The 25,514-nt window shown below is 40.3% G+C and overlaps 3 protein-coding genes across 5 annotated transcripts in view; 2 read left to right on the forward strand and 1 right to left on the reverse strand.

Moving 5' to 3' along the window:
- Positions 1-25,514, reverse strand: part of syn2b (synapsin IIb) — an 84,730-nt gene that overhangs the window by 14,972 nt on the left and 44,244 nt on the right. For both annotated transcript variants that reach the window (XR_001634117.1, XM_016484598.1), the window contains exons 4-5: positions 25,003-25,159; positions 24,637-24,726 (exon numbers count right to left, since the gene is read on the reverse strand). Coding sequence is in view for 1 of the 2 variants with exons in the window: in XM_016484598.1 (XP_016340084.1) it covers positions 24,637-24,726; positions 25,003-25,159 (247 nt within the window). In the remaining variant the exon portion in view is untranslated. The remainder of the gene's footprint in view (positions 1-24,636; positions 24,727-25,002; positions 25,160-25,514) is intronic.
- On the forward strand, positions 394-10,340 carry timp4.1 (TIMP metallopeptidase inhibitor 4, tandem duplicate 1). Of its 2 annotated transcripts, none has more exons than XM_016484599.1 (5): positions 394-633; positions 3,787-3,881; positions 7,698-7,803; positions 8,899-9,020; positions 9,747-10,340. In XM_016484599.1, the coding sequence occupies exons 1-5, from the start codon at positions 510-512 to the stop codon at positions 9,948-9,950; spliced, it is 651 nt and encodes a 216-aa protein (XP_016340085.1). In that variant the 5' UTR covers positions 394-509; the 3' UTR covers positions 9,951-10,340. The 2 variants fall into 2 exon arrangements, with proteins under 2 accessions (XP_016340085.1, XP_016340086.1); XM_016484600.1 differs by lacking the exon at positions 394-633 and adding an exon at positions 2,543-2,575.
- On the forward strand, positions 17,842-22,393 carry LOC107687319 (metalloproteinase inhibitor 3-like). Its single transcript, XM_016484601.1, has 5 exons — positions 17,842-18,037; positions 20,443-20,519; positions 20,613-20,709; positions 21,479-21,597; positions 22,046-22,393. Exons 1-5 carry the CDS (start codon positions 17,914-17,916, stop codon positions 22,208-22,210), a joined length of 582 nt encoding a protein of 193 aa, XP_016340087.1. The 5' UTR covers positions 17,842-17,913; the 3' UTR covers positions 22,211-22,393.

Below are 25,514 nucleotides of genomic sequence, written 5' to 3' on the forward strand. Positions count from 1 at the left end.
TGGTTTGGATGGTTTATGAGGACACAAATTTGTATAATGACATGGGTATGGGTATGACATAGGTATTACAATATGAAGGTGGTTTATGAGGACACTACCTGTGTCCCTGCAATTTAAAGGCTTAAAAACATACTAAAGGGTGTTTAAAGTTTTTTTGAAAATTTAAAAATGCACAAATTTTTCTGTGAGGGGTAGGTTTAGGTGTAGGGTTGGTGTAGGGCGATAGAAAATACAGTTTGTACAGTATAAAAATCATTACACCTATGGAGAGTCCCCATGAACCACCAATACCAACTTGTGTGTGTGTGTGTGTGTGTTTGTAGAGGGTGGGGTTTGTTTAGTTAGAAGGGTGGTCCTTTCCTCAGCCAGAAATGAAAGCTATAAGACACCTGCAGATCCTAGAGAGAGATCATCACTACAGACGGAGGGGAGGAATCATTCAGGGCCACAAGAAGTGTATTTTATATAGTTGATAATTTCTCTGGTGCTGGCAGAGTGTGAGTGTGAGCATGTCTGCTGCTGTGACTGTAGGGCTGCTGTTCTTCCTCTCTGCGGGACTGAACGAGCAGGTGGCCGAGGGCTGCAGCTGTGCTCCAGGACACCCTCAACAGCTGTTCTGCATGTCTGACATAGGTACGTCAATCAAACAGGAGTTTATGCTCTTTTATTTTCATAACTTTGCCAAAGTAAAGTGCCGGTCTTCAGGATGGTGTGACAAATCTATCAAGAACATTACACTGTTACAGTTTAATATTCCACAAACTTTTGCACTAAATGAAATACCTGTTATCAAAACCCAAATTTTGTCCATCAACAATGAGGAATAGCACGAAATGGCTAAATCTCAACAGACTTAGGTTCAGGACAGTGTCATGAACTGCAATGTGTCAAACATATTAAGTTTGTAATTATTGTGCAAATACGATAATATGATCAGAATCAAGGTGATATTTACTTGTTGCCTCGTTAAGGAAAGAGCAGTCACCTTATTTTACAATGATCTGGTGTACCAATTAACCTTATTATAACAGCATAATTAGTTTAAGCTGATATTCAAACTGCTGTTGTAATAAGTCACAGTTCAATGATCCAACGATTTTGGAGTGGCATTTACTTTTTAATTACCTCTGGGTTTGGCTTTAAAAATAGGTGTATTGATTTGTGATGCGATTGATATAATTTGAACTTCAATAAAATCATGAATGAGGTCATTGACTATTGGAATGCTTTCTTACTTTCTCGAAAGTGAAAGTGTTTTTACTTACAAGTGAAAGACGTCTAGTCAAAATACAGAAACAAAATATTGATATTCAAGATGTATTCTCTGAAAACAAGTCTTAATGTCTTATTTATTTTGATTCTCAGGTAAATGTATCTTATTTTAAGAATGTTGAGATATTTTCTGAAAAACAAGACCGGCATCTGATTTTTGTAGTGCACTCGTTTAAATGCTCTGCTAAACGAGTTTCACTCAGAGAATGAAAGAGTTGGTTTGAATCCCTGCTTCAGTGCGTCAGAGCTGCTTTAGCATTCCATTCTTTGTTCTGGAACAATAAGGCATGGAATGACCGGCATGAGACACACAGATTCCTGTAGTATTCTTTGAACGAATACAGTAAATCCATATAATCCATCAACTAGAAAACAACTATGGCATCAGTGTACCATCCCACTCATTTATAACCCATAGATGTTTTATTTTAAAGGAACAAGCTGTAAATCAATGACAAATTCTTTCATCTTGGCAAACTGAACTCCTAGCAGATGTTAAAGGGTCAAAGTCAAATAAAGTTGTCTGAGATGACCACTTCCAGCAAATAATTTAAATTTAATTACACTAAAAATGTCAAGTAGTGTAAGCATGTAAAAAGATATAAAATAATTTTCCTTACTTGAACCCATTTGTATTGAAAAAGAGTGAATTTATGTCAATGAGTGTATTTTTAAAACGAGATTGCAAGAAAAATATATATGTCCTTGAACAATAATGTCATTTAGGTTTTAAACCATTGGACAACCTAAGCTAACCTTGCCATTGTCGTTAGTTGTTTGCGGGCAGGGAAAAGTTGAGGATCGTTTAGGAGGAAACACTCGTAAGCACAAGGAAAATGCAGAAGAATAGCAAACCAACTTATAGTAACTGAAAGAACAACTGAAAAGGAGGGCAACAAGTACACAGACCAAATGAGAAACTAAACGAGACACAGGTGAACAAAATTAGTAACTATAGCAACAATTATTGATGGTCACCTTTGGTTCCCTTTGCAACTACACATCAACTATAGCAGTCATTAGAGCTTTGTTGTAATCCTGTAATCCTTATTTTGTAGTAATCCTGAAGACCTTGATTAGCGTGTTCAGGTGTGTTTGATTAGGGTTGGCGCTAAACTCTGCAGGAAAGTGGATCTCGAGTTCCAGATTTGAGGACCCCTGCATTATAGTATTAGTAGACTGTCTGCTTAACTGCTAACACTTTATTTTGATGGTCCCGCAATAGACAGTCTACAGTATGTGCAGCTGAAAAGTATAAAGTATACAGTTGCATAACGTCTAAAGAGGACCATCAAAATACAGTGTAAGTGAACATACTCAGAAACCTAGGAACCAACACAACAAGAATGAAAATGTACTTTATAAAAAACTTAATGACCTTGAACCACGGTCATGAGAATCTGCTGGACTTCTGGTTGTTATATACCACGACTTTGATTGAAAATGGGACACAAGTTTTTTCTGCTATTAGTTGAAATTCAAAAGAATGTTCACATACAAGACAATAAAATATAGTAAAATGTACCAAATAAAGCCAGATTAAAGCTTCAAGATATATTTTAAGAGCTCTTGTAGCTAATTGCATGTGGGTTATCTGGGAGCGAGTTCACAACCTCTTTTTCAGCAACAGTAAATATCAGGTACATCTAGCTGGATTATGTATTTAGTACTTTCTTTGTATTCTTTGGGTCCTATCATACACCCGGCACAATGCGGCGCAAGTGTTTTTGCTAGTTTCAGCCCGACGCAATTCTCATTTTCCTGTCCTGCACCACGTTGTTTAAATAGCAAATGCATTTCGCCCATTTGTGCGCCCATGGGCATGCTGGTCTGAAAACGAGGTGTGTTCAGGCGCATTGTTGGCGCGTTACTATTTTGAGGAACTGAAAATAGACTGCGCCGTTGACCAACTCAAACCTGGTCTAAAGTCTGGCACAATATTTTTTTCTTTGTTATTTAAAGGGCACGTTAGTAATATGCGCCTATAGGCGGGTGCACAACGTGCGTACACTTTGCTTATTACACACACAGGGACGCACAGCAGCACACAAACATTTTTAAAAATGAAAAATTACATTCCACCATGTAAATAGCGAAGCCGCCATGGCGCGAGCGCAACTGGCTTTGAAAGGGGATGGGAGATGAGACACTGATTGGTTTATTGCACGTTACTCCCAAAAACACCCATTACTCATTAAGAGAATAGGGACAACCCATTTAGACCATGCGCCCGGGCACGCCGACCGTTTTCCCGTCGTTAAACTAGCAGAAGTGGATTCGGACACGCCTTGAATGCACCTGAGCCGTGCGCTTTAGACCATACACTTAGATCGTTAAAATAGGGCCCTAAGTATCACAATGTATTCACAATCTATTCACAATGTATAGATAGATAGATAGACATGACTGTGTAAGTGTGTGATTATAAAAGAAGAAATTGATTTCACTGAAATTATTCCTTTAATGCTTTCAGTGTCACACACTAGTAATAACAACTAACTCATTTCTGATTAGTGATGCGAGCTGAGGTAACTGGGGAGAAGATCATACACAGCGATGATAATACACCTGGCATGGGAAAAATTCAGTATGAAATCCAAGTGATAAAGGTGAGCTAAAGTACTTGATGTTCACATAAATGTAATGTGGGGAATATTTTTGCTATTTGGCCTTCCGTCCAAGTAGTCCATCATTTAAATGGAGGCAGAGTTACAATCTCTTTGGGATTCTTGTGGATTAACTGGTAGAGTATAGACTGATAAAGGCAGCATGGGTATCTAAATATGAAAACACACTTCAGATCAAAGAAAAATGTTTTCACAGATATGCATAATAAAAACAGAGTGAATATTTACACTAAGTAACAACTCTGCCACCCAGCTTGGCTAGTAGCACAACAATAGTCTGGTCAAACCAAACAAACGTATTACAAAACTCTTTTGGCTAGCCAGAAACTGTCTCAAGTCACGTCACCTTTATTTATATAGCACTTTACACAATACAGACTTATAGACTATATACAGTCTTAAAGCACGGCAGCTTACGCAACGCTCATTCCTTTATCTCAGGGAACTGAGGTTACATTAGTAACCGGAGCATTCCCTATTGAACTTTCTCTCCTGTTGCATTTAACATGCTTATGTGGAATGCATCCAATAGCGCCGTGCCATAAGCCAGTGCAGAACTAAGCCGCTCTGCGAGCTCAGCCCCACAGCGCCCGTAATGACGGCTCCTAAAAAGCATGATGAGTTTTTTAATTATGAGACCCAAGCCACCCAGCTGGGGACTACATAGCAGAACCCTTTCCACTCACAGAGGGGATTAGGTGAATTAAGCAGACAAAATCTGTGCCTGGAGGGCAGGGACGTCTAAGTTGGAAAACAGGGCTATAGCATCAACTATCCAGTGAGATAGTCTCTGCTTCGTAACCGGCAGCCCTTTAGAGAGGCCTCCGAAGCATACAAAGAGCTGCTCTGAGTGCCGAAACGGGCAAGAGCGCTCAACGTACACACTAAGTGCCCAAACATTCTAATACCCCTTTTCCACCAGCATGAACCGGGTGCTAGTTCAGAGCCAGTGCTATTGCCGGTCCGGAGTTGGTTCAACTGGCAAGCCTTCTAAGAACCGGTTTGCCTTACCACGGACTAGAAAGCCACCACAGAGCCAGGTCTTACGTCTCATCTTTCCCAGTAATGCTAGTGCGGAAGCGCCAAACACAACAGACTTGTTCCTAGATGCATCGCGCCATGCAGACTGATCGGTGCATGACACCAAAGCACCGCGAAAGCGATCCAAAAGCATAAAGAAAGTCGTATGCTTTCCAATCACTCCCGCGGCACCCCGACCGGTCCGCACAGCAGCCCAAACAAGCTTAAACACACAATCAACTGTGGTGGACGTTGCATTGCTATTGATGTTCATGGCTTTGCAAACCTACATCGGCATCCAAACACGGCGAATTCAACATGTTTGTGTTTAGCTGCTATTTCAAAAATGGTGGACAAAGGTTTCTGTTCATCTTGTTGGTCACGGTAACCCCTCCCCCAGCCCCTGACGCAAGCGGTTCTTACTTCTTGACCAGCAATGGTTTGGTGCTACTTATGAACCACTTTTCCTGGTTTGGAGCTGGTGCTTTGGGTGTCAAAAGACAAAGATCCGATTTGAAACTAGGCTCTGGCTCCGAACCAGCCCAAAGAGGCCAAACATAAAGGCTCCACAGCTCTGGCCAGGGAATGCCAAATCATGCCTCTTGGTTGTGAGAAGAGGTCTGTCCTCAATGGTATCTGCCAAGGGTCTGCCAATAGCACCTGAATCAACTCTGGGAACCACGTCTGATTCCTCCTGAGTGGGGTCACCAGGAGGACTGAGCATCTGACTCCCCTGACCCGTCTGATGACCTGAGGGAGCAGGGCAACCGAGGGGAAGGCATACATGCGAGCGCTGGGCCATTCCTGGGCCAGGGCATCTTGCAGCTTCGAAAAGTAAATTGGGCAGTGAAAGTTGTCTTCTGAGGAAACGAAGTCTACCTCTGCCTCCCTGAAGACAGACCAGATCATTTGAACCATTTGGGGATGTAATCTCCATTCTCCTGCCGCTACATTGCCCCTGGACAGCATGTAATTCATAATGCGGATTCCTATCTGTCTCAGAGGGGAAGGAGCCACGTCCACACACTTCGTAAAAGTGCGGAGGTCAGAGACAGTCTGAATGGCAGGATTGTATAAGCCACCCCCTTGAACGCACATTTCAAGAATGGTCTGAGGGGCTATGTGGATGTGAAAGTAAGCCTCTTTCAGATCCATCGATAAAAACCAGTCCCCAGGGCATATTTGCGTGAGCATCTGTTTCAAAGTCAGCATCTTGAACGGCCGCTTCATAAGCACGCAGTTCAGATGCGTGAGATCGAGAATGGGCCTGAGCTGTTTTGGGAACGAGGAAGTAGCGGCTGTAAAAGCCTGACTCGCTGTTCGTCTGAGGAACCGTCTCCAAGGCTCCTTTTGCAAACAAGGCTTGCACTTCGGACTGAAGAATGTGAGCATCGTTGTCCTTTACCGAAGTTTGAATAATACCTCTGAAGCGAGGTGGTCTGATATTCGTGGTAATGAGAAGAGGAGAAATGCTCTTTTGAATATGTGGGTCCACTATTACAGCGGTAATTTTGTTAGGCGGGCACTGAAGGGCGGGTCCAATTTGAACAGGGCTTCCATCGCCCACTAGGCAGGGGAATAGAGAGCAGATGCGACCTCTCTTTGAGGGAAGTCCGGCCTTGGCTGGACCTGACCCTCTCCTCTTCCTCTCTGCATACTGATCAGGACGGCTTTTGAGGCTTCGGATCCAGCGTCACTCGTGGGCGGGGTCCTTGGTGCTTGGGAAATGGGTAGCGTTTCGCCGCCTGAAAGTGCTGTGCAAGCCCAGGCTCAGGTTTTGATTGAGGCTGGGTCATTGAGAGCGTGGCTTTAGCAGGTTGCTGAGTATATGGAGCCTTCTGGCAACTTCTGCCGAACTAGATCGTTTTGGCAGGAAGTGACGCATGGCCTGCGATGACTTCTGCGCTGCCATAAAGAGTTCGGCGAATCCATTCACGGCAGGGCCGAACAGTCTCTCAGGAGAAACGGGAGTCGAGGAAGGTGACCCTGTCAGCGTCCCTGATCTCTGTCAAATTTAGACAAAGGTGGTGCTCTAGCTGGAACACGCACACTCCTCTGTGTCAGATGTCATGCAGGGGTTCTGAACATTTGCAACAACATCACAGTGAAATTTGCTCAGACAATGTACTATTTTTAATCCGCCAGATGGCCGATTGGCGATCTTCCGCTACCAGGGGCTCTTCTACGGTGAGCAGCAGGCTGAGCTTGTTGCTTCGGCTTCTTTCTTCAGAGTAGATGATCTTCATCACTGAAGGAGAACATTTCTGATGAATGGCGCTTTGGCTCTCCCCTTTTGGCAGGTTGAAGCTCCATTTATTCATGCAGTTACACAAACGTGAACAAATCAGGCTTCACAATCAGAGTAAACATGAGATTCCCCATAAGCATGTTAAACGCAACAGGAGAGACCATTCCATAGGAAACTCCATCGGTGACAGAAATGGAGAAAAAAACCTTGGGAGAAACTGACAAAGACTAAAGTTGACGCAGTTCGCTTTTAGTGACCCAAGTTCAAATCCACCGTTTTCCAATCTCATTTTTCTCTCTGTGCCCATCCTATGTCAACTTACAGAGGCATTTGTTTGAAATTAAATAGAAATTATTTTTTAGCAGACCCAAAATGGTTGTTTAGGGTTAAGATTAATTATGATATACATCTATACTGTATATACACTACAGTGCACTGAGGTTCAAATAGCCAAATAAAAATGTAATATGGTGACTTTGCAAAAATGATAGGAATAAAGGCTACCAGCAACCAAAATCTTGTTTTTGCAGGTGTTCAAGGGTTTTGATAGAATAAAGGAAATTCAGCATGTCTATACGAATGAGATGTCTTCAATGTGCGGTACTAGACTGGGTCGTGGACAGTATCTGCTTTCAGGTAAAAGCATTTATAATGTTTTAACAAATTACCACATTTTTCTTGGAGTTTTGAAATGAGAGTTTATTGTAATAAAGAAAAAAATCCTTTGAGAATGGAAAATGTCTTCCTATAGTCTAGAAGTGCATTGATTACCTCTAAGGCCAAACTCAAGCTGTGTTTCTACTGTCTGGCCAGTAATCCCACAGTGCTACTCTAAAACCTGCCTCCACAGAACAACATCACACAAACCCTCCATTTCACCGGCAAGGGCAAGATGAATGAAAACTAGAATGAAAGCTAGCTCAGCAGTGCAAATCAATCATGCTGAATCAACATATTTCACATAAAAAAGAGAACACACATACTTGTTCAGTCACCCCTGCTTTCATTTATTTGCCCATAGGAAAGCACAAAACAACTCCATTAGGGCTTTTAAATCCAAAGACGTACACATTTAGAAAGATGCTAATAAACTCTTGAATGTTTATGCCATATTTCTTTATAAAGAACGATCAATCATATTAATTTTCCACTAAATAATGCAACCTGAGGAGGTTTGAGCTGACAAACAGAAATCTGGAGTTATGATGTAATTTATTAAATATGTGGATGCAAAAGTCCAGTACCAACAAAGACACAGGGAAGAGACAGAAGAAATATGAAACCGAATAAATAGACAAGTATAATATATGTTCTTCAGCTGGTCTCTGATATTTTCATGAGCATAATGTGCACTTATTATGGCTATGGTTAGCATACATTGTTTTTAGCATTGTGTGTAATTCTATAAAAATATATTTCTGCCTCATATGGTGATCACCATCGGATTGCAAGTTATTTCAGACACTTGCTGATGTCTGAAAGTGAGTTTTGCAATGAAAATCGTTTAAATGTCTTAAAAGTTTACATTATAGCTGGTAGCCTGATATGAAAACATGGGAGATGAGCAGCAGTTCTGACCATCTCCTGACTTATATAAACCTACATATTCAAATTGATCTGCCCCTAAACACTGTGAGAGGGTGATTCTCTGGCTAACATTATATAGGTGGACCTCAGGGAAAATAAAACAATATTTGAAATTTGTGATACTGTATGTTTTTTATCTCACAGGAAGCATCGCGCCTGACGGATTCTTCGTTTCAATGTGCGACTATCTTGCGCTCTGGGACAGACTCTCCTTAATGCAAAAAAAGAACATCAAACACAGATATCTGATGAGCTGTAGCTGCATGGTAATAAAATATGCCATATATTTATTTCAACCCAGTTGACAATGATCCAAACATTATGACCACTCAATTACCAAACAAAAATATCATGTCATTCCACTGAATTACTTTTCTGTACATGTAATATTAACCAATATTATCAAGGGATTTGATAATACACATGGACAGGAAAATAGGGGTTATGCGCAGCAGACTTCCGTATTCTGTTAATGGGGTCTCGTCGCTTCCGGTTCAAGCGTTTTGCATATGCTTCGCTCAATATGAAGCAGTTTTACTCAAGATGCCTTCAAAGTAGATACCAAAGATTATCATAACCAATGTCCATCACATATGCGGAATGATATCTAAATGTTTTTGATTTGTATTGTTTTCACTAACATTTAGATATATAAATTGAATAAAACGTCAACAATAAAAACAGCTAGCTATAGTTTAACTGATTACCTTAAAAGTCCATAGATATCGCTATTATTTATTACGGCTGTTAGCACGTTCTCCGACAAGTGGAAGCGATGAGACCTGTTTTCCGGGTTTGGTCAGGTGACGTTTGACATATACCCTATAGCCAATTAACAAAACTTAAAGAGAAAGAAATATGCATGCTAATAAGCAACTAATTAATATTGAAAACTGGTACATAAAGTGTTACCCAAAAATTTAATTATATTATATTATAGTATATTATAGTATATTGCAGTATACTAATCTCTGAAATTGTCTTCTCTACAGATTTCTACCTGCACCGAAAAGCTCTGTCAACCTAGCACAAAAAATGAGTGTATACTGACAAACTTGTCATCCTTATGGTCATTTGAGGATAGAGAACCAATTCACGAGTCTGCCTGCATCAGACACAGCGATGGCTCCTGTGGCTGGTATGGAGGAACCGGCAAACCTTCTGAAAATGACACCATGGACGTGTCTGATGTCTGACGGCCGAGAGCATGAGTGGTTTCTCACTGTAAAAGAAGTTGCTTGATGCTGTCCAAGAAGACAGAAGACAGTTCAAATGTAAACACATGCAAGCCCTTTAACCTGCTATACTTTCCTATAGACACACAGAACACCTTAGCCACTATCGCCTAGCAACCACACAGCCCTGTCCCAAATGGAACACTTCATGTGCACTTGCGGTCTTACGGACTTACAGTGGCTGCCGCATGTGCGTGTCCATTAAGTCCATGAGACCGTAGAGTGTCCCATTTGTCATTTTAGCGTTCAGAAGGGTGCTCACGAGCAGCCCCTTTGCGGCCGTAATGCGCCCTCGATCCGCACTGGTGCGAGCTCCGCAGCAGACTTCTACCCGACAGCCAAAGCGGCATTACGTCACAAAAGTGCAGACTCAGAGGAAGACTGCGAGGGTTTAGGGTGCCATTTGGGACAGGGCCACAGAACACTCTAGCTTTGCCTGGCTAATCAGTGACTTGCATTATAATTAACAGTGTTGGATTATTAGCATGTCATAGTTATACTACAGTATGATGACATATCATCTCCATTAGGTCCCAATCATTTGATTTTCTATTTAAAAATGAATAAAGAAAAATGAATAAGCTAATTCAGCTTGCTTCTTTTTTTTGGGGGATAAAAAAATGGGTTTTGGGCTTAAATGGTTTATTTGCATGTATCTGCTGTAACACAGACACAAATTACAAAGAATGTGCAATTGACCTTTTGCACATTTACAGGCCTAAATTAATCTTTACAATTTTACATTTTATCTGTATTATATTTTCTTGGTGTATTTTAACGTTATTTTTTTAAGTAATAACTTGTAAAACAACAACAACAACAACAAAAAGAGACTACATGAAATAAAAAAATGACAGGAATTAAGGAAGCTGCCAATAGTGTTGTAACAAAGTTTGTAGATCGGGAAAGAAGGAGGCTGGAACTGGCGAACGTTTACACATAAAACTTTAATAATCAAATAAACAAACACAAAACGAAAGTAACAGCGGCAGCCCCTCACGGAAGACTGCCGCATAAAACATAATAAAACAACAACATAAATAGTCCAGGCTTGGTCCTCTCTCGTCCTTCACTGTCGTCACTCCTCCTTTTATCCCTCCAGAGCTCCTCCATGGGATTCGAGTCTGGTGAGTGCTCCACCGCCCCACTCATCACAGGTGTGTTTTTATCTCTCGCCACGGTGAAGCAACGGTTCATGTTTTGCAATATGTTCGTCACATGGTTATTTGTGATGCATCATGCTGATTGCAGGACAGTGTGACATCAGCATGAGACCAAGGCCATGATGGCCAAGTTGCAGTAACAGTACAGATGAGAAACATATTTTAAAAATTGCTTTTAGCAGATGTCCTGCAGTTCATCAGGAAATGTCTGTCTAAATGCGAAAAAAAAAAATAAAAAAAAAAATTAAAGAATGTTAAAACGTTAAAAGAATGTTAAAAAGGTTAAAAAAAAAAAATTCTGTCATTACCCTCATGCCATTCTAAACCTGTATATTTTGAGAAATATCTTGTGTGTGTGTGTGTGTGTGTGTGTGTGTGTCAATTGTCACCAAAACTGTCTCGTTAGCAATATAGTTCCACATTTGTTGTATGGATTTCGAACGACACAAAGGTGAGACAGACATTTAAATTTTTGGGTGAACTATTTAAAAGTATCCATTTAATCGATTCATTTAAATCCAAGATGTAGATAACTTTTTCTTCAGTACAACAGTAAAGACGATTTTTAGCTGAAACCGTGGTCCTTGGTGATTCATAAAATGCAAGTCCACGACTATACAAGTCCTGATGATATATTGAGGTCTTATGAAGTGAAACGATCGGTCTGTGCAAGAAACTATTTATTTATAACTAATTTATTTTAACTAATTATTTACAACATTTCCACCTGTAATCCAGAGCCTCAGTCAAATGGGGAAGTCCAACCAATTTGACAATTCAAAAAGTTCATTAAGAGATCGTAAAACTAATCCATATGAATTGAGCGGTTTAGTCCAAATTTTCTGAAGAGACTTGATCACTTCATATGATGAAAAGATATAATTTTTAAGGGTGAGCTAATGATGACAATTTTCATCCCTTCAAAGCACCCAATAATGATATGAAACGTGGATGTTTTACATGTCTAAAGCATATAAAATTAATAAACTAGTCTTCATCAGCTCACCTTTTTACATAAACCATAAGACACCATAATATTGTCTCCGGTTACTGGTGCAACCTCAGTTCCCTGAAATGAGGGAACGAGACGTTGCATCAGAAGCTGACACTTTGGGGAAACACTTTTCTCCTAGAAATACTAAAGTCTGATTGAATCACGCTATTGCCTTGCAATAGCCAATGGCATTCAAGCGAGCGAATTTGGGGCAGCCACAACCCCTATATAAGGCAGTGCTGAACGTCATTTTCACAGAACCTTTCAACTGAATAAGCAAGTTACAAAAAATAATAAGGTATCTGGTTTGCTCATTTCAGGGAACCAAATTTATGTCAGTAACCGGAGACATTCCCTTTCAATATGTGTTTTGATGTCACATCAGAAGCTGGCGCTTTGGGGAATGTGTCAAATCATGCCATGTTAAGCCATTAGCCAAACAGTATGAACATACATATCTTTGGATAGTAACTCACAGTTATTAGGCACATAGCGGTAAGATCACCAGACCTTGCTGAACACCAGCATTCCTGGGGTTCATTGTAATGAATTTGACCTGTTATGACGTCTATGCTATCAGACCTGGTTGAAACACCGCATCCAATGGGGGTGTGGCACTTACTCAGCTACTGTAAATGTGTTCATTGAGTAGTACCAACCAATGACAGAAAGCGGCGAACCTGGCACTATGCAGCTGTACATTCTAAGGGACAGCTGTATAATGCTCAAGGAATAACAGCAAACAGCAAACAGCAATTTGAATGGGCTACAGGCCATAAAACTAGCTCTTCTGTCGGTACAGGATCTGAGAAGCTAGCAAAAAAACATCCTGATTGAAGAAACTGGCAATGGCATTTTATGAAGCCTATCCTGCTGCAAAGCAAATGTCCTTGAGGAGGAGGAGGCCATACCCCTTGTAAAATGGGCTCGAAAACCTATAAGGCATTTCACATTGAGTGAGCCACAGTATAAGCAAGGGCTATCACATCCACAATCCAATGGGATAGCACCTGCTTTGATACAACCAACCTTTTAGTGTGGCCACCCAATAGATAAAGAGCTGCTCAAAGAGCCTTAACTGTCCAGTACACTCAACACAAACGCATTGAGCGCACTTGGGATAGAGTGGCTGTGGAGGGGGGATTTCCCGCATCACAGCTTCACTTGGGGTAAAAGCTGGTAGAGGACTCTGAATGGCTTTGAGAGCACCTAAGGGACTTTAGTGACCCTGCAGTCACCCAGGCCAAAATCCATGCAGAACTCATAACTGAAACAGCGTGTATATCGCCCACTCGCTTTACTGATACTGCTGCTAGTAAGTGGTGTCTCATAAGAGAGCACTTTTGATGAAGCCGACTGTAGCGCCTCAAATGGCATCAAAGGTTTTAGGACCAAGGCCAAATCCTAAATGGGGATTGTGGATGGGCGAAAGGGGTTTAACCGTCTCGCTCTTCGTAGAAATATGACCATCATGTCATTCCTCATTAACTGGAATCGGGGACTTCACAGGGTCCACCTTCTTTGAGTTGCACCAGTTCTCATAGATTCTCCTTTTATGGACATAAAGGTGCTTTGTAGAAAGGGCTCTCACTTCAGTAATTATATTCAGCATGCGCTAAGGGAGAGTACCTAACACTGGCGAGCTTTACTAAGCGGCCAGACATGCAGATCCCGTAAATCTGGATTGGGATGCCAGATTGAGCCTCCCACTGAAAAAAGAGGTCCCACCTTAGTATGGATATGACAGTCACAAGCTGTTGTAGTGTCTGTATACTTGAGCATGGAGGGCATACAGTCGCCGTCCTAACACATAAAAGACAAGTGTCTGACACAGGGCAATTCACCAGGCCACAGTCCCACATGCTACATCAGTTAGAGAATGCTACTCATACCCCTTTTCCACCAGCATGAACCGGGTGCTAGTTCAGAGCCAGTGCTATTGCCGGTTTGGAGTTGGTTCAACTGGCGAGCCTTCTAAGAACCGGTTTGCCTTTCCACGGGCTAGAAAGCCACCACAGAGCCAGGTCTTACATTACTCAATACGTCTCATCTTTCCCAGTAATGCTAGTGCGGAAGCGCCAAACACAACAGACTTGTTCCTAGATGCATTGCGCCATGCAGACTGATCGGCGCATGACACAAAGCACCACAAAAGTGATCCAAAAGCATAAAGAAAGTCATATGCTTTCCAATCACTCCCGCGGCACCTCGACCGGTCCGCGCAGTGCTGATGCAGCCCAAACAAGCTTAAACACACAATCAACTGTGGTGGACGTTGCATTGCTATTGATGTTCATGGCTTTGTGAATCTACATCGGCATCCAAACACGGCGAATTTAACGTGTTTGTGTTTAGCTGCTATTTCAAAAATGGCGGTCAAAGGTTTCTGTTCGTCTTGTTGGTCACGGTAACCCCTCCCCCAGCCCCTGACGCAAACGGTTCTTACTTCTTGACCAGCAATGGTTTGTTGCTACTTACAAACCACTTTTCCTGGTTCGGAGCTGGTGCTTTGGCTGTCGAAAAACAAAGAACCGATTTGAAATTAGGCTCTGGCTCCGAACCAGCACTCAAACTGCCTTGGTGGAAAAGGGGTATCATATAAACTATGTCAGAAACCACTTGTGATTACACACTAAAACACCCCAACCGCTGGGTCAAAACAACACAATAGCTGGGTTTGTCCCTTTTTAACCCAGCGCTGGGTTATATTTAACCCAGCATTTTTTAGAGTGTAGGGGCTGTCTGAACATGAGTATAAACATAATTCAGATCCATTGATATAACACAGTTCCATGGCCAATATGTACGAGTGTCCATTTTGGTGCTCATTTGAACAACGTAACGGGAGCTGCAGCATTTCTTTGAATGAGAGCAAAGTGGCATTTGTCATAGCCGCACTGAGCAACCAGACCTATTTGAACATCATCAGTTAATGACAACAAAGTTGTGGCAGTCCCAGCACTATTGCCTGTATCACAGTAATGCTGAGCTATCAGACCTGGTTGAATACCACACCTAAATGACAGAAAAAGCAGCAGCAGTGTTGGTGCTTTAACCATCACAGGACTTCTCGATATAATCCCTAAATATCAATAAGACAGTAGTCATGTTTGGGTCGCAGATATTTCTTTGCTCAAACTCAGCAAGGAAGTAATTATAGCTTGGGAGTGCCCCTATGAAAGGTGGGCTCACATTAAAATAAAGCTCAACTCCGCTCCCCAAGAAGAGAATATGATGGGTGGTTGAGTAGCAGAAGCCTTTGATACTATAATTAGTAGGCGCTATAATCAGTAAATCATCCAGCATGCAAACTCCACTCATTTTACAGGGGGAGAAAGCTGCGTTCACACATTCCACGAATGCACACATTCATTGCAAGGACTGCGAAGTGGTACGCTGTACCCATGAAACAATCTCGGAAACACTTGTTACCATAGCCTACTATAGTAAAAGTACTTGAATTAATTTGTTGTGGTAATTCTATAGTTGCTGTGGTAATATAACAACTATAGTAATATAAACAAATTACTTTACCCAATACTGTACTAAGTTTTCTACAACTATAGGGTATATTATACTACAAAAGCTACACTACAGTTTACTGTAATAAAAGCTAAAGTAGCCTATACTACAGTATTTATTACAGTTTATAAGTTCACTATAGTTAATACTACAGTATGCTGTAGCATTCATTAACAAAGTCTTGTAAATACTATAATATATACAGTATAATAAAATTTACGATAGTATGGTTCAAAAACACTGTAGTATTTACTATAAATTACTATAGTATTTTTTCATGTGGGAGTGTGTTTCCAAAGTACCATGTACTCTTACTTGAAATATCAAGGAACATGTGATTCCTCATGATGGTTTACTGAAGTGTTTTATTCTGTTATCGCTCAATCTTGTATACAGTATGCGGAACCACACTGGCTGACTGTAAGTTACCGTGGCCGAGAGAGCTCTGCAAATGAAAAAACGAAAAACATGCAAATAGAAAAACACCAGCAAATTATCAAAACATCTTCATCAGTTTGACGACATAAGCGCTGCAACTATTCACAACACAACCAATTACAGAAACGCGCTGCAAATACGCACAGACCTCATCGGAAATATACAGAGAGCCGCAACAAGTGCCGAAGCTGGCTGGGATTTTTGGATCATGAACATCTTGATCATATGATTCCATAGCTTTTTTTCTTTTTTTTTCTCTCTCGATATTATTAGCCTAAATAAGCTGACGAAATACACCTACTGTAACTTTAAGCTGGCTAAATTACTTTTACAACTTCCCTAACTAAAATTAACCATGGCTTTACTATTTAGAAAACATGGTTAAACCATGGTAATCACAAATTGCACTAAGTTTAACCATGGTATTTGTGTGGTTATACAAATGGTAGTCACCAAAAAAAAAAAAAACCGATGACGGTAAAATGGTAAACGCCAAAAACATAATTACTACACATTTACTATAATAAAACCATGGTTAATTTTCGTAAGTGTTGTTGGGGTCTCCTTGAAACATTTGCGTTGTGGTATAGCCTACTACTTGCAGCACGTTTCTGTATTTAGTTGTGTTGAGTATTTGCAGCGTGTGTGTTGTCAAACTGATGAAGATGTTTTCTTAATGTGCTGTCGTGATGTTAGGTTCTTGAACGAATCGTTCTTTTGAGCCGGTTCTCAGGAAGTAACCGGTCGAGCCGGTTCACAAATCGAACTGAATCGAACTTTAGTTTCGGGTTGATGACGCAGGACGCACAGCCGAAGTAGCACGTCCAACTCAACAAGAACCGAATGAGCCATTTCAACCAACTGTCGAAGTTTGCCGAGGATTACCGAAGATTCTGATGAGCGAGGTGACGATACTGTGTAAGCCTGAGGCGCGTACTGGAAATATGCTTGTTTATTATGACTGTTATTAATTTACATTTTATTAAAACCTGCAAAAACCTTTTTGTCGAGTGATGTAAATACATTTTTACAATAGTTTATTGTGCATGCATATTATATTTAAAGTTGATTAAGCGAAATCAAGGAGTTTATAAGACTGGTTTATTCATTCTTTATACTGTAGACATGTAGAACATATCCGCGTTTGTTCATCAATGTCTGTAATGTGTGCTGTAGGTGTGAAACTTATTAACTTAGGAATCTTATCCAAGTTGTAGGCTAGTCAGTATTGCTCAGTCAGTCGTATCTGAGGATCCGCGAATGAAACTGTGACCACAAACACCATTAACTTAAGTGAATTATATGATATAATCAGCAGTATGCTTTCACACAAATAACTTTATTTTTGAATGTTTCAGTATGCGCTGACACAAATGACTTATTTCAATTTTTCATTGATACAACATGTGCTTCACTGCTGGTGCGTTTTCTATTTGCACGTGTTTTCCTAAAGTTGCGCGCGTTGAGCTCTCTCGGCCACCGTAGTAACTGAGGTGAGGTTCGTGAGCAGTGTTGCCAAGTCCGCGGTTTTCCCACGGAATTAGGCTACTTTAACACTGCTGCCGCGGGTTGAAGCGAGCCCAATAACGTGATATTTAGCCCCTGGAATGCGAGTTTTAACAGGGGAATCCTGCAGTTTTGAGTAGTAATTGGGCGGGCCTGGCAACCCTGTGGTGAGGTCAGATGGGCGGGAGACATAAGAGCTATATAAGATGCTACAATGTAGAGGTCTTCAGAGAGTGTCAAAGAAAGCTCCACCTGAGCAACACCTGAGTGTAGTGTGTAATCGTGTGCTGTGAGTGTGAGCATGTCTGCTGCTGTGACTGTAGGGCTGCTGTTCTTCCTCTCTGCGGGACTGAACGAGCAGGTGGCCGAGGGCTGTAAGTGTCTTCCGAGACACCCTCAACAGGTGTTCTGCGAGTCTGATATAGGTAAGTGAAACACGTGCATAGCTAATTAGGCGTCTATTTGATGTCTGCATTTACATCTGCAATACGTCTAGGACGTTTCCTATCAGATGTCAAATAGACGTTTAGAAGATGTTTGTGATTTAGAATGCATGCAAAACTGACATCTTAAAGACGTCTATCAGATGTTTGTTCACAGCAGATGCTTTCCAGATGAAGCGACCTTTAACAGACCTCTTGCTGACATATGTGTGCTGTCTGGGTATAGGTGCAGTATACAAATCTGTAGGTTGCATGCTGCTTTGAAATAAGAAACTGCACATCAGGTTTATGGAGAGCAGTGTTGGGCAGTAACTAGTAACTAGGGTTGCACGGTTTACCGGTAATACGGTAGTAGTAAGGCTCCAATACTGGCGTTGCCGCTGTATTTGTTTTTTAAACGGTAGTATCTCATTGCGGTTCCTCTGTAAGTAATGTAGTATGTGGGACAGTCGCTAAAATGTTCGAACACTCGTGCATGCAAATAAATACTTTTTATGTTTATTTATTTTTTGTCCTGTCGCCTTTCTGCCATGCAAAATGCTGTGTAGAATTCTCGCCTTGCACCGGGTTCACACTGGATGCGCAAGCAGAGCGGGAGCAGCACGCGCACACTGAGCTTCCACACTGCAGCGTTTGTCGCGCGCAGCTGCGCCGCGGCTTGTGTGCTGCAAATACAGACGAGTATAGTTCATTCCGTCATGTTTCTCAGGCGTTCTCCGACAGCTGTCTCATGTGCTTTGGTTTATGAGATGGGCAGCTATGCGGTCGTGTTCTCCACTGTCCCACACACACATGTAACATGCTGTATAGTGTAGTTTGCATGATAAGTTCTTAACATTAAGATATACATATAAACTATAGTTTTAATCGTTTAAACGAGCCTTTGAAATTTGGGCAAAAACTGGCATTGAGGTGTTTTCGTGTAATTAAAATTTAAAAAACACGTTTTTTCACAGCGCTTAATGTCATGGTGGTTGTGAAACACGGAACAGCTCACTTGTTTGATTTTATAGTGAAATTGTTATTTTTCGTGTTTTCTCGTGTCCATTTTTAACAGTGCCGATCCTAGACTTCTGGGGGCCCTACGCAAAATTTTAGGGCAGAGCACGCCTCTGAAAACAATGTTTACACCCTATTTGTGTTTCATCATCATCTTTTAACGCCGGTTCGCAAACTAAACACTATTGGCGCCATCTAGGTACAACCTAAAATTCAAAACGATGAACCCTAGCCTATATGCTATAGATGGGTGAGCGCTGTAAAAGCCTGTAAATATGACTGCAAGCCTGTAAATACGCGACGGCTTGTGAAAGTAAACATTGTCACTTTGGTTTGCATTATTTTAATAAAGTGATAAAGACCTGGAAAAAAGCCTGTCATACTTTTTATTTATTTATATATATATATTATTTTTTATTTTAACATGGATAATTTTAATATTTACAAAATATTGCTAACATTAAATATACACGCCTAATCATTTTACAAATGCATATGGTAAAATATAAAAAGAATAATATAAATACTGTGACAGTATCGTTTATAATAATCTGAAATGTTTTAATTTGACTGTTTGTGATCTGTTATGTGTTATTTATCGTGTCTCGCTTCTTCTAGCGTTCTGGGACGGTCCGTTGAGCTACAAGATCACAGAACATCTCAATTCTCACAAAGATGCGTTCTGTGTTCTCGCGTCCTCCTGAGTTCGTTCTTTCAAGGTAGCCTGGCAAGACCGGTCTCCACGAGAAGACAAGTCCGTTCTCTGCATTCTTGGAATTGAGAAACGGTGAATTTCAGTCAGAGTTGTGCGACACAATCGGCGTTTACGGATCTCGTAGGAATTACTGAGAAATGCTGTAAGCTGTGTCCCACCTGTCGTAAAAATTCAGTGACCTCTCTTATAAAACGGCAACAATACAAAAGTATTGTTTAGTGTAAAACTTGTTGGAGATTAGCCAATAGACTGTAGATTCATTAAATGATGTTTCCTGTAAAAAGCGGTTTATTCAGTGTAGTGAAGCCTCTCCTCCATTGACATCCATTCATAAAAACGGTCCCTGGTCTCCTAAAGCGGAAGCGTTAACATTAGCCGTTACACTATTTATGTATGTATTTATTTATTAAACAGGTTGGAGTATTCACACGGCACGCAGATCAGTGCCGCGATCGCTTCAGCGCCGAGTCTATTTTTGCTGCGCTGCTTGCGCTGAATTAAAGCCACAGTGCGTTGTTCTTGTTCAAAATAGACATAAGTAAACTCAAAGAACAAATGTAAAATATAAACATGTTTTTGTTTTGGACAATGTAATGTAATCCAGGAACATTTAAAAAAAATGAAATTAACCCTTTATTTTGTTTTTGTCACATCTGACTCCTTTACTTATTAGTGATTCGAGCGAAGCTCATTGGAAGTGTGACCAGCACTCACCCCGACTTAGTTGCATTCAATATCAAACTTATCACGGTGAGAAAATGTACCTGACACATTATTTTCAAATTCAAAATTTGCCAATACTATTCTTTTTTTATTTATTTATTTATTTTTTTTTAAATCCAGAAGTACAAGCCTTCCAACAAAAAGGATATTCGTGTCATCTACTCAACTAAAACTTCATGTGGCGCTGTTCTGAACAACGGCGAGTATCTGCTGTCAGGTAAAATCATTTACTATCTGAAGGCAGAGTTTGAGTTGAAACCGAACACACTGGTTGTGAACATCAGTTGAGGCTGGAATGTACTTCACACGTTATGCCCTGATTTGCAGTCTGGATGAGTCCGTGCAAGTCGGAGCCAGTCTGCAGATTTTGGGCAGTCGGAGTTGACCGATTTCATTGAGAATCACAGTGAATTCAATTATTCAACTTCAGTTTTTTAGCTTCAGACTTAAATATCACTCGTTTGATATTGAGCCGATTTTAGAGCACAGTTTTCACGTATGCGTCTCCTAGCAACAAGACACATTTCTGTGTGAGTTTGTGGTGTTTGGGATGAGTTCAGAGTCTGTTAGTTTGTAAACCTCAGTTTTTAGCATATTATCCATTTTTTTTTTTTTTCTACTCTGTAACCATTTACAAAACCAGTCCTAGTGTATCGGTTTAGATATTAAAAGTCTTATAGTGTATTCCAGCCAGATCAATTAAGCCTAATGTTCCATTTTAATAGCTCAAAAAACATTTAAGAACTTGATGACACCTTTCATAAGTAAACCGTAATTGTCCTCGGTGATGTTACACTCCTCAAAGAAAAGAGTCATTGTCCAAGACCTCAAACCTGAAAACACTTATGAATCTCAATGGGGCATGAGGGTTCAATAAGTGAGGACGTCTCTAGGTACAAAACAATTTGTGTGTATATACAGTCAAAAAAACTTTAACTGTAAAAAATAGAGATGCATAAGAAAAATGTTTGTTTTTTCCACCTAAGGAAGTGTCACGGATGGAGTGATTGTTTTTGGTTTATGTGACTTTATGTGGCCTTGGGACCAACTCTCCTCCGTTCAAAAGGGGAACCTCAACATGTATCAGAGAGGCTGCGTCTGTGAGGTAATCCAAATCATATTTTTTTTTTTACAATAATTCACCATAGTCTGAAGGTTTTCTGCCATTTTGAGTGTTGTCAAATGCGTATTTAAACCCTGGGCTCAGATCATTTTCAGAAAATATTGTAAAAGATTTCCATGTTTAATGCATCAACAAATTTGACAAGGACATCCCAGATGCCATAGAGGAAGTTCTCAACACCTCTTATGATTAAACATGCTTGGTAGAGAAGAACCCAACCATGCAGACCTAAAAGGCAAACAAGCTTCAAGTCTCCAGATATTCCTAAAAAACGTGTTGCATTTGCATACTTGTAATTGTAATTAATACTTGGGGCCCTTGCATTAGCCACCGACTGTTATCAGTGATATTGATTTATTGTTGTTTTTGTAGTAAAGGTTGTTGTGTTATGAGCATTGAGAAGTGTTCTCTCAAACTGTGATCTCTACAGATTGCATCCTGTACTGGAGCGTCCTGTTTGACCAAGAAGCTTCAAAGAAAGTGTCTGATAGGAGTCAATAATTCCCTCGGTGTTGTTTATGAAGAGGCTCTTCAGTCTGTGTGCCTGCCATGCAGAGACGGCTTCTGCAGATGGCGAAAAATGATTGGTAACTAAAGCTCCTAAAAATGACGCCCTGAAGACCAAGTGCATCAGCCAGTTTGGGCATTTGTTCTTCAGAATGCTTAGATTCTTAAAATGAATTTAATCATTTACTGAAGCTTTGCAATGCCGTCAGCAAATACATACAAAACTCTGTTTTCATGGAGATCTGCCATTAACCATTAAACCGTTTTGCATGTAAAAGCGTCTGTGTATTTAGTGGGAAATGTGAGCATGTGTATATAAATATGGATGTTCTTAGTGGCAATGCTTTATATCCAATGCATTCATCTGGCATTGTTTTTTCCACTTTTCTGTTCTGATGAGCATTGAGTTAAATAGGAAAAATGACAAACAGCAGCGTTTTAAGGTTCCTTTCCACAGAACCACAGCCAATTTCAATCAATTTATGCTTGTATTTCACTTAGTTTTCATGTCTTGGGGTCAGAAAGCCTAAAAAAATAAATATCAAAAAGCCCCTACATCACATGTTGTTCAGGAAGGTTTCGAGAAAAATCCTCCTCGCTCATTCAAAAACAAACGCCAGGATATTCAGTTGTCAGACACGACTAGAACATCCAATGGGACGGGCTTCTATGGTCAGATAAAAGTAAATAAAAATTGAGCTTTTTGGCAGGGAAGCATACCAGATGGGTTTGGTGCAAACGGATAAAAAGTAGCCCATGCCCACAGTTAAATATACTGCTGGATCTTTAATGTTGTGGGCCTATTTTTCTGCTGGAGGTCCTGGACATATTGTTCAGATACATGGCATCATGGATTCTAGACCGATTAAAAATCTAAACCATTGTCCTGATCTTCCTTCAGGACAATGATCCAAAACAAACATCAAAATCAGCACAAAAATGTGTCCCCGAGCACAAAATGAAGCTTCTGCCGTGGTTGTCTCAGTCTCCTGACCTGAACCCTATAGAAAATGAGTGAGGTGGTCTGAAGAGAAGGAGCTGTGAATCTGAAAGATCTGGAGAGATTCTGTCTGAAGGAATGGTCTCCGATCTCAAGTTTCCTCCAAACTCATCAGGCATTATAGGAGAAAACATCCAACGGGACGGGCTTCTATGGTCAGATAAAAGTAAAAAAATTGAGCTTTTTGGCAGGGAAGCATACCAGATGGGTTTGGTGCAAACGGATAAAAAGTAGCCCATGCCCACAGTTAAATATACTGATGGATCTTTAATGTTGTGGGCCTGTTTTTCTGCCGGAGGTCCTGGACATCTTGTTCAGATACATGGCATCATGGATTCTAGACCGATTAAAAATCTAAACCATTGTCCTGATCTTCCTTCAGGACAATGATCCAAAACAAACATCAAAATCAGCACAAAAATGTGTCCCCGAGCACAAAATGCAGCTTCTGCCGTGGTCGTCTCAGTCTCCTGACCTGAACCCTATAGAAAATGAGTGAGGTGGTCTGAAGAGAAGGAGCTGTGAATCTGAAAGATCTGGAGAGATTCTGTCTGAAGGAATGGTCTCCGATCTCAAGTTTCCTCCAAACTCATCAGGCATTATAGGAGAAAACTCAGCTGTTATCTTGGGGAAAAGGACGTTGCAATAATTGGGTGCCAATAATTGTGGCCAACGTGAACTAGAGAAAAACATTTATTTCATAATGAGATTTTACCCCCACTTTCCGCTGTTTTACTTCAATGAGAGGTTATAATTTTGTGGACTTTTTGAATGAAAGACCAAAAGGATAAACGATGCAGATTTATTTTCACAGCCACATTTGCTCATATTTACCAAGGGTGCCGATATTAGTAGAGGGCACTGTAAGTTGTCAGTGTTTCTAATCGAAATACACACAAAACCAATTTGGTTCTTCAGCGGTTCTTTGGAGTGGTTGAGGTGCTATACAACACTGCTACCATATAAAGAACCTGTTAAGCCCTTGTATAGTTCTTTAAAGGTTCTCTAAGTCTCTCTTAGTTTAGTTGGGAAAGGATTAAAAAACATTAAAATACAGTGTATTTCCTGAAGATAACTTGGTTCTCAACCTTTTTGCCCCAAAGGCCCCCCTGTAAGGAAATATTCCACAAGACTTTTTGACCTCAGAAAAGCATAAAACTTCAAAACAGCTTTTGCCATTGTAGTAAATTCCCATTCATTGCAAACATATGAGAGTGGAGTGACATCTTAAATCTAATGAGGAGGATGGGGTTCCTCTTATGTTTCTACATAGCTCCATTTGACAAAGGTGCTGTATAGCACTTACAGTGGTTCCCCTATTACAAGCCAATGGACCACTTTTAGTGATATTTACCACCACTTTTGTTTAAATTGCATATATATAAACTAATATATAGTATACAAAGTATACAAATAACCAAAGTGTCAAATATTTTGTTCTTTACAACAAAAGTACAAAAAATATAGTTGTTTCTAATCAAATGAAATGAAAGGCAAGGTTGTCTTGTACTTACCATGTCCCTGTAGTTTGAGTAGAATGTCTGATCAACAAGAGGGAATTTATCTGCTCCCAGTTTCTTGTAGATGCTGATCAGTTGAGAAAACTAGGAGAAAACAGAGAATCAGTCTGGATGCAAATTTTGGAAATAATAGATCTTGAAGCGTTAAAACTGTCCTTTAGTGTCCATGCCACAACATGGTCTGATCTGAACACACAACTACAATTTTTTACAAAAAAAAAAAAAAACGGCATATGTTCAATCTTGTCGCACTGTGAAGTAGCCCCAGAAACCGATAGGAAGTTTTAATGCTCCTCACATTGACAGGATTTTAAATTTTTTTTAAAGAAAAACACTGTACAAAACGAAATGTCTACTCACAGCCCATGGCTTGTCACAGAGGTTGTAAATGGACTCCAGCGAGTTGACGCTGGGGATCCCGGCATACTGCAAACCGATGATTATATTGCGGAAGTCTTCATTCTGTGCCATGCTATAAGCGTGCTGTCGCACCAAGACAAAGTCAGGCTTGAAGGACCTGTGTGAATAATAAAAATATATCGAGAACAGAGCAAAAGTGTCAGTCTATTATCTGTTTAACATTTTAAATGAGTAGTGTTTAATCATGTATGTACTGTGTTATAATATAATAATCCTACTGGCCAAAACCACATTTAAAAAATAACTAGTTGCTTCTTTAAAAATATAATTAATAATAAATAGATTTTAATGGCAAGCTTTAATGTCAACAGATAATATATTTTAAAGATGTTCCTTTAAATATAATCATGAAGAACAATTTAATTATTTTCTGTTTCATGACATTCACTTTCTTTTACTGTAATCACCTCAGACTATAACTCAGGGCTTCATATAGATTTCAATATTTATTC

This window comes from Sinocyclocheilus anshuiensis, unplaced genomic scaffold, assembly GCF_001515605.1.
Source record: "Sinocyclocheilus anshuiensis isolate Anshui unplaced genomic scaffold, SAMN03320099.WGS_v1.1 scaffold1805, whole genome shotgun sequence".
Classification (NCBI taxonomy): Eukaryota; Metazoa; Chordata; class Actinopteri; order Cypriniformes; family Cyprinidae; genus Sinocyclocheilus; species Sinocyclocheilus anshuiensis.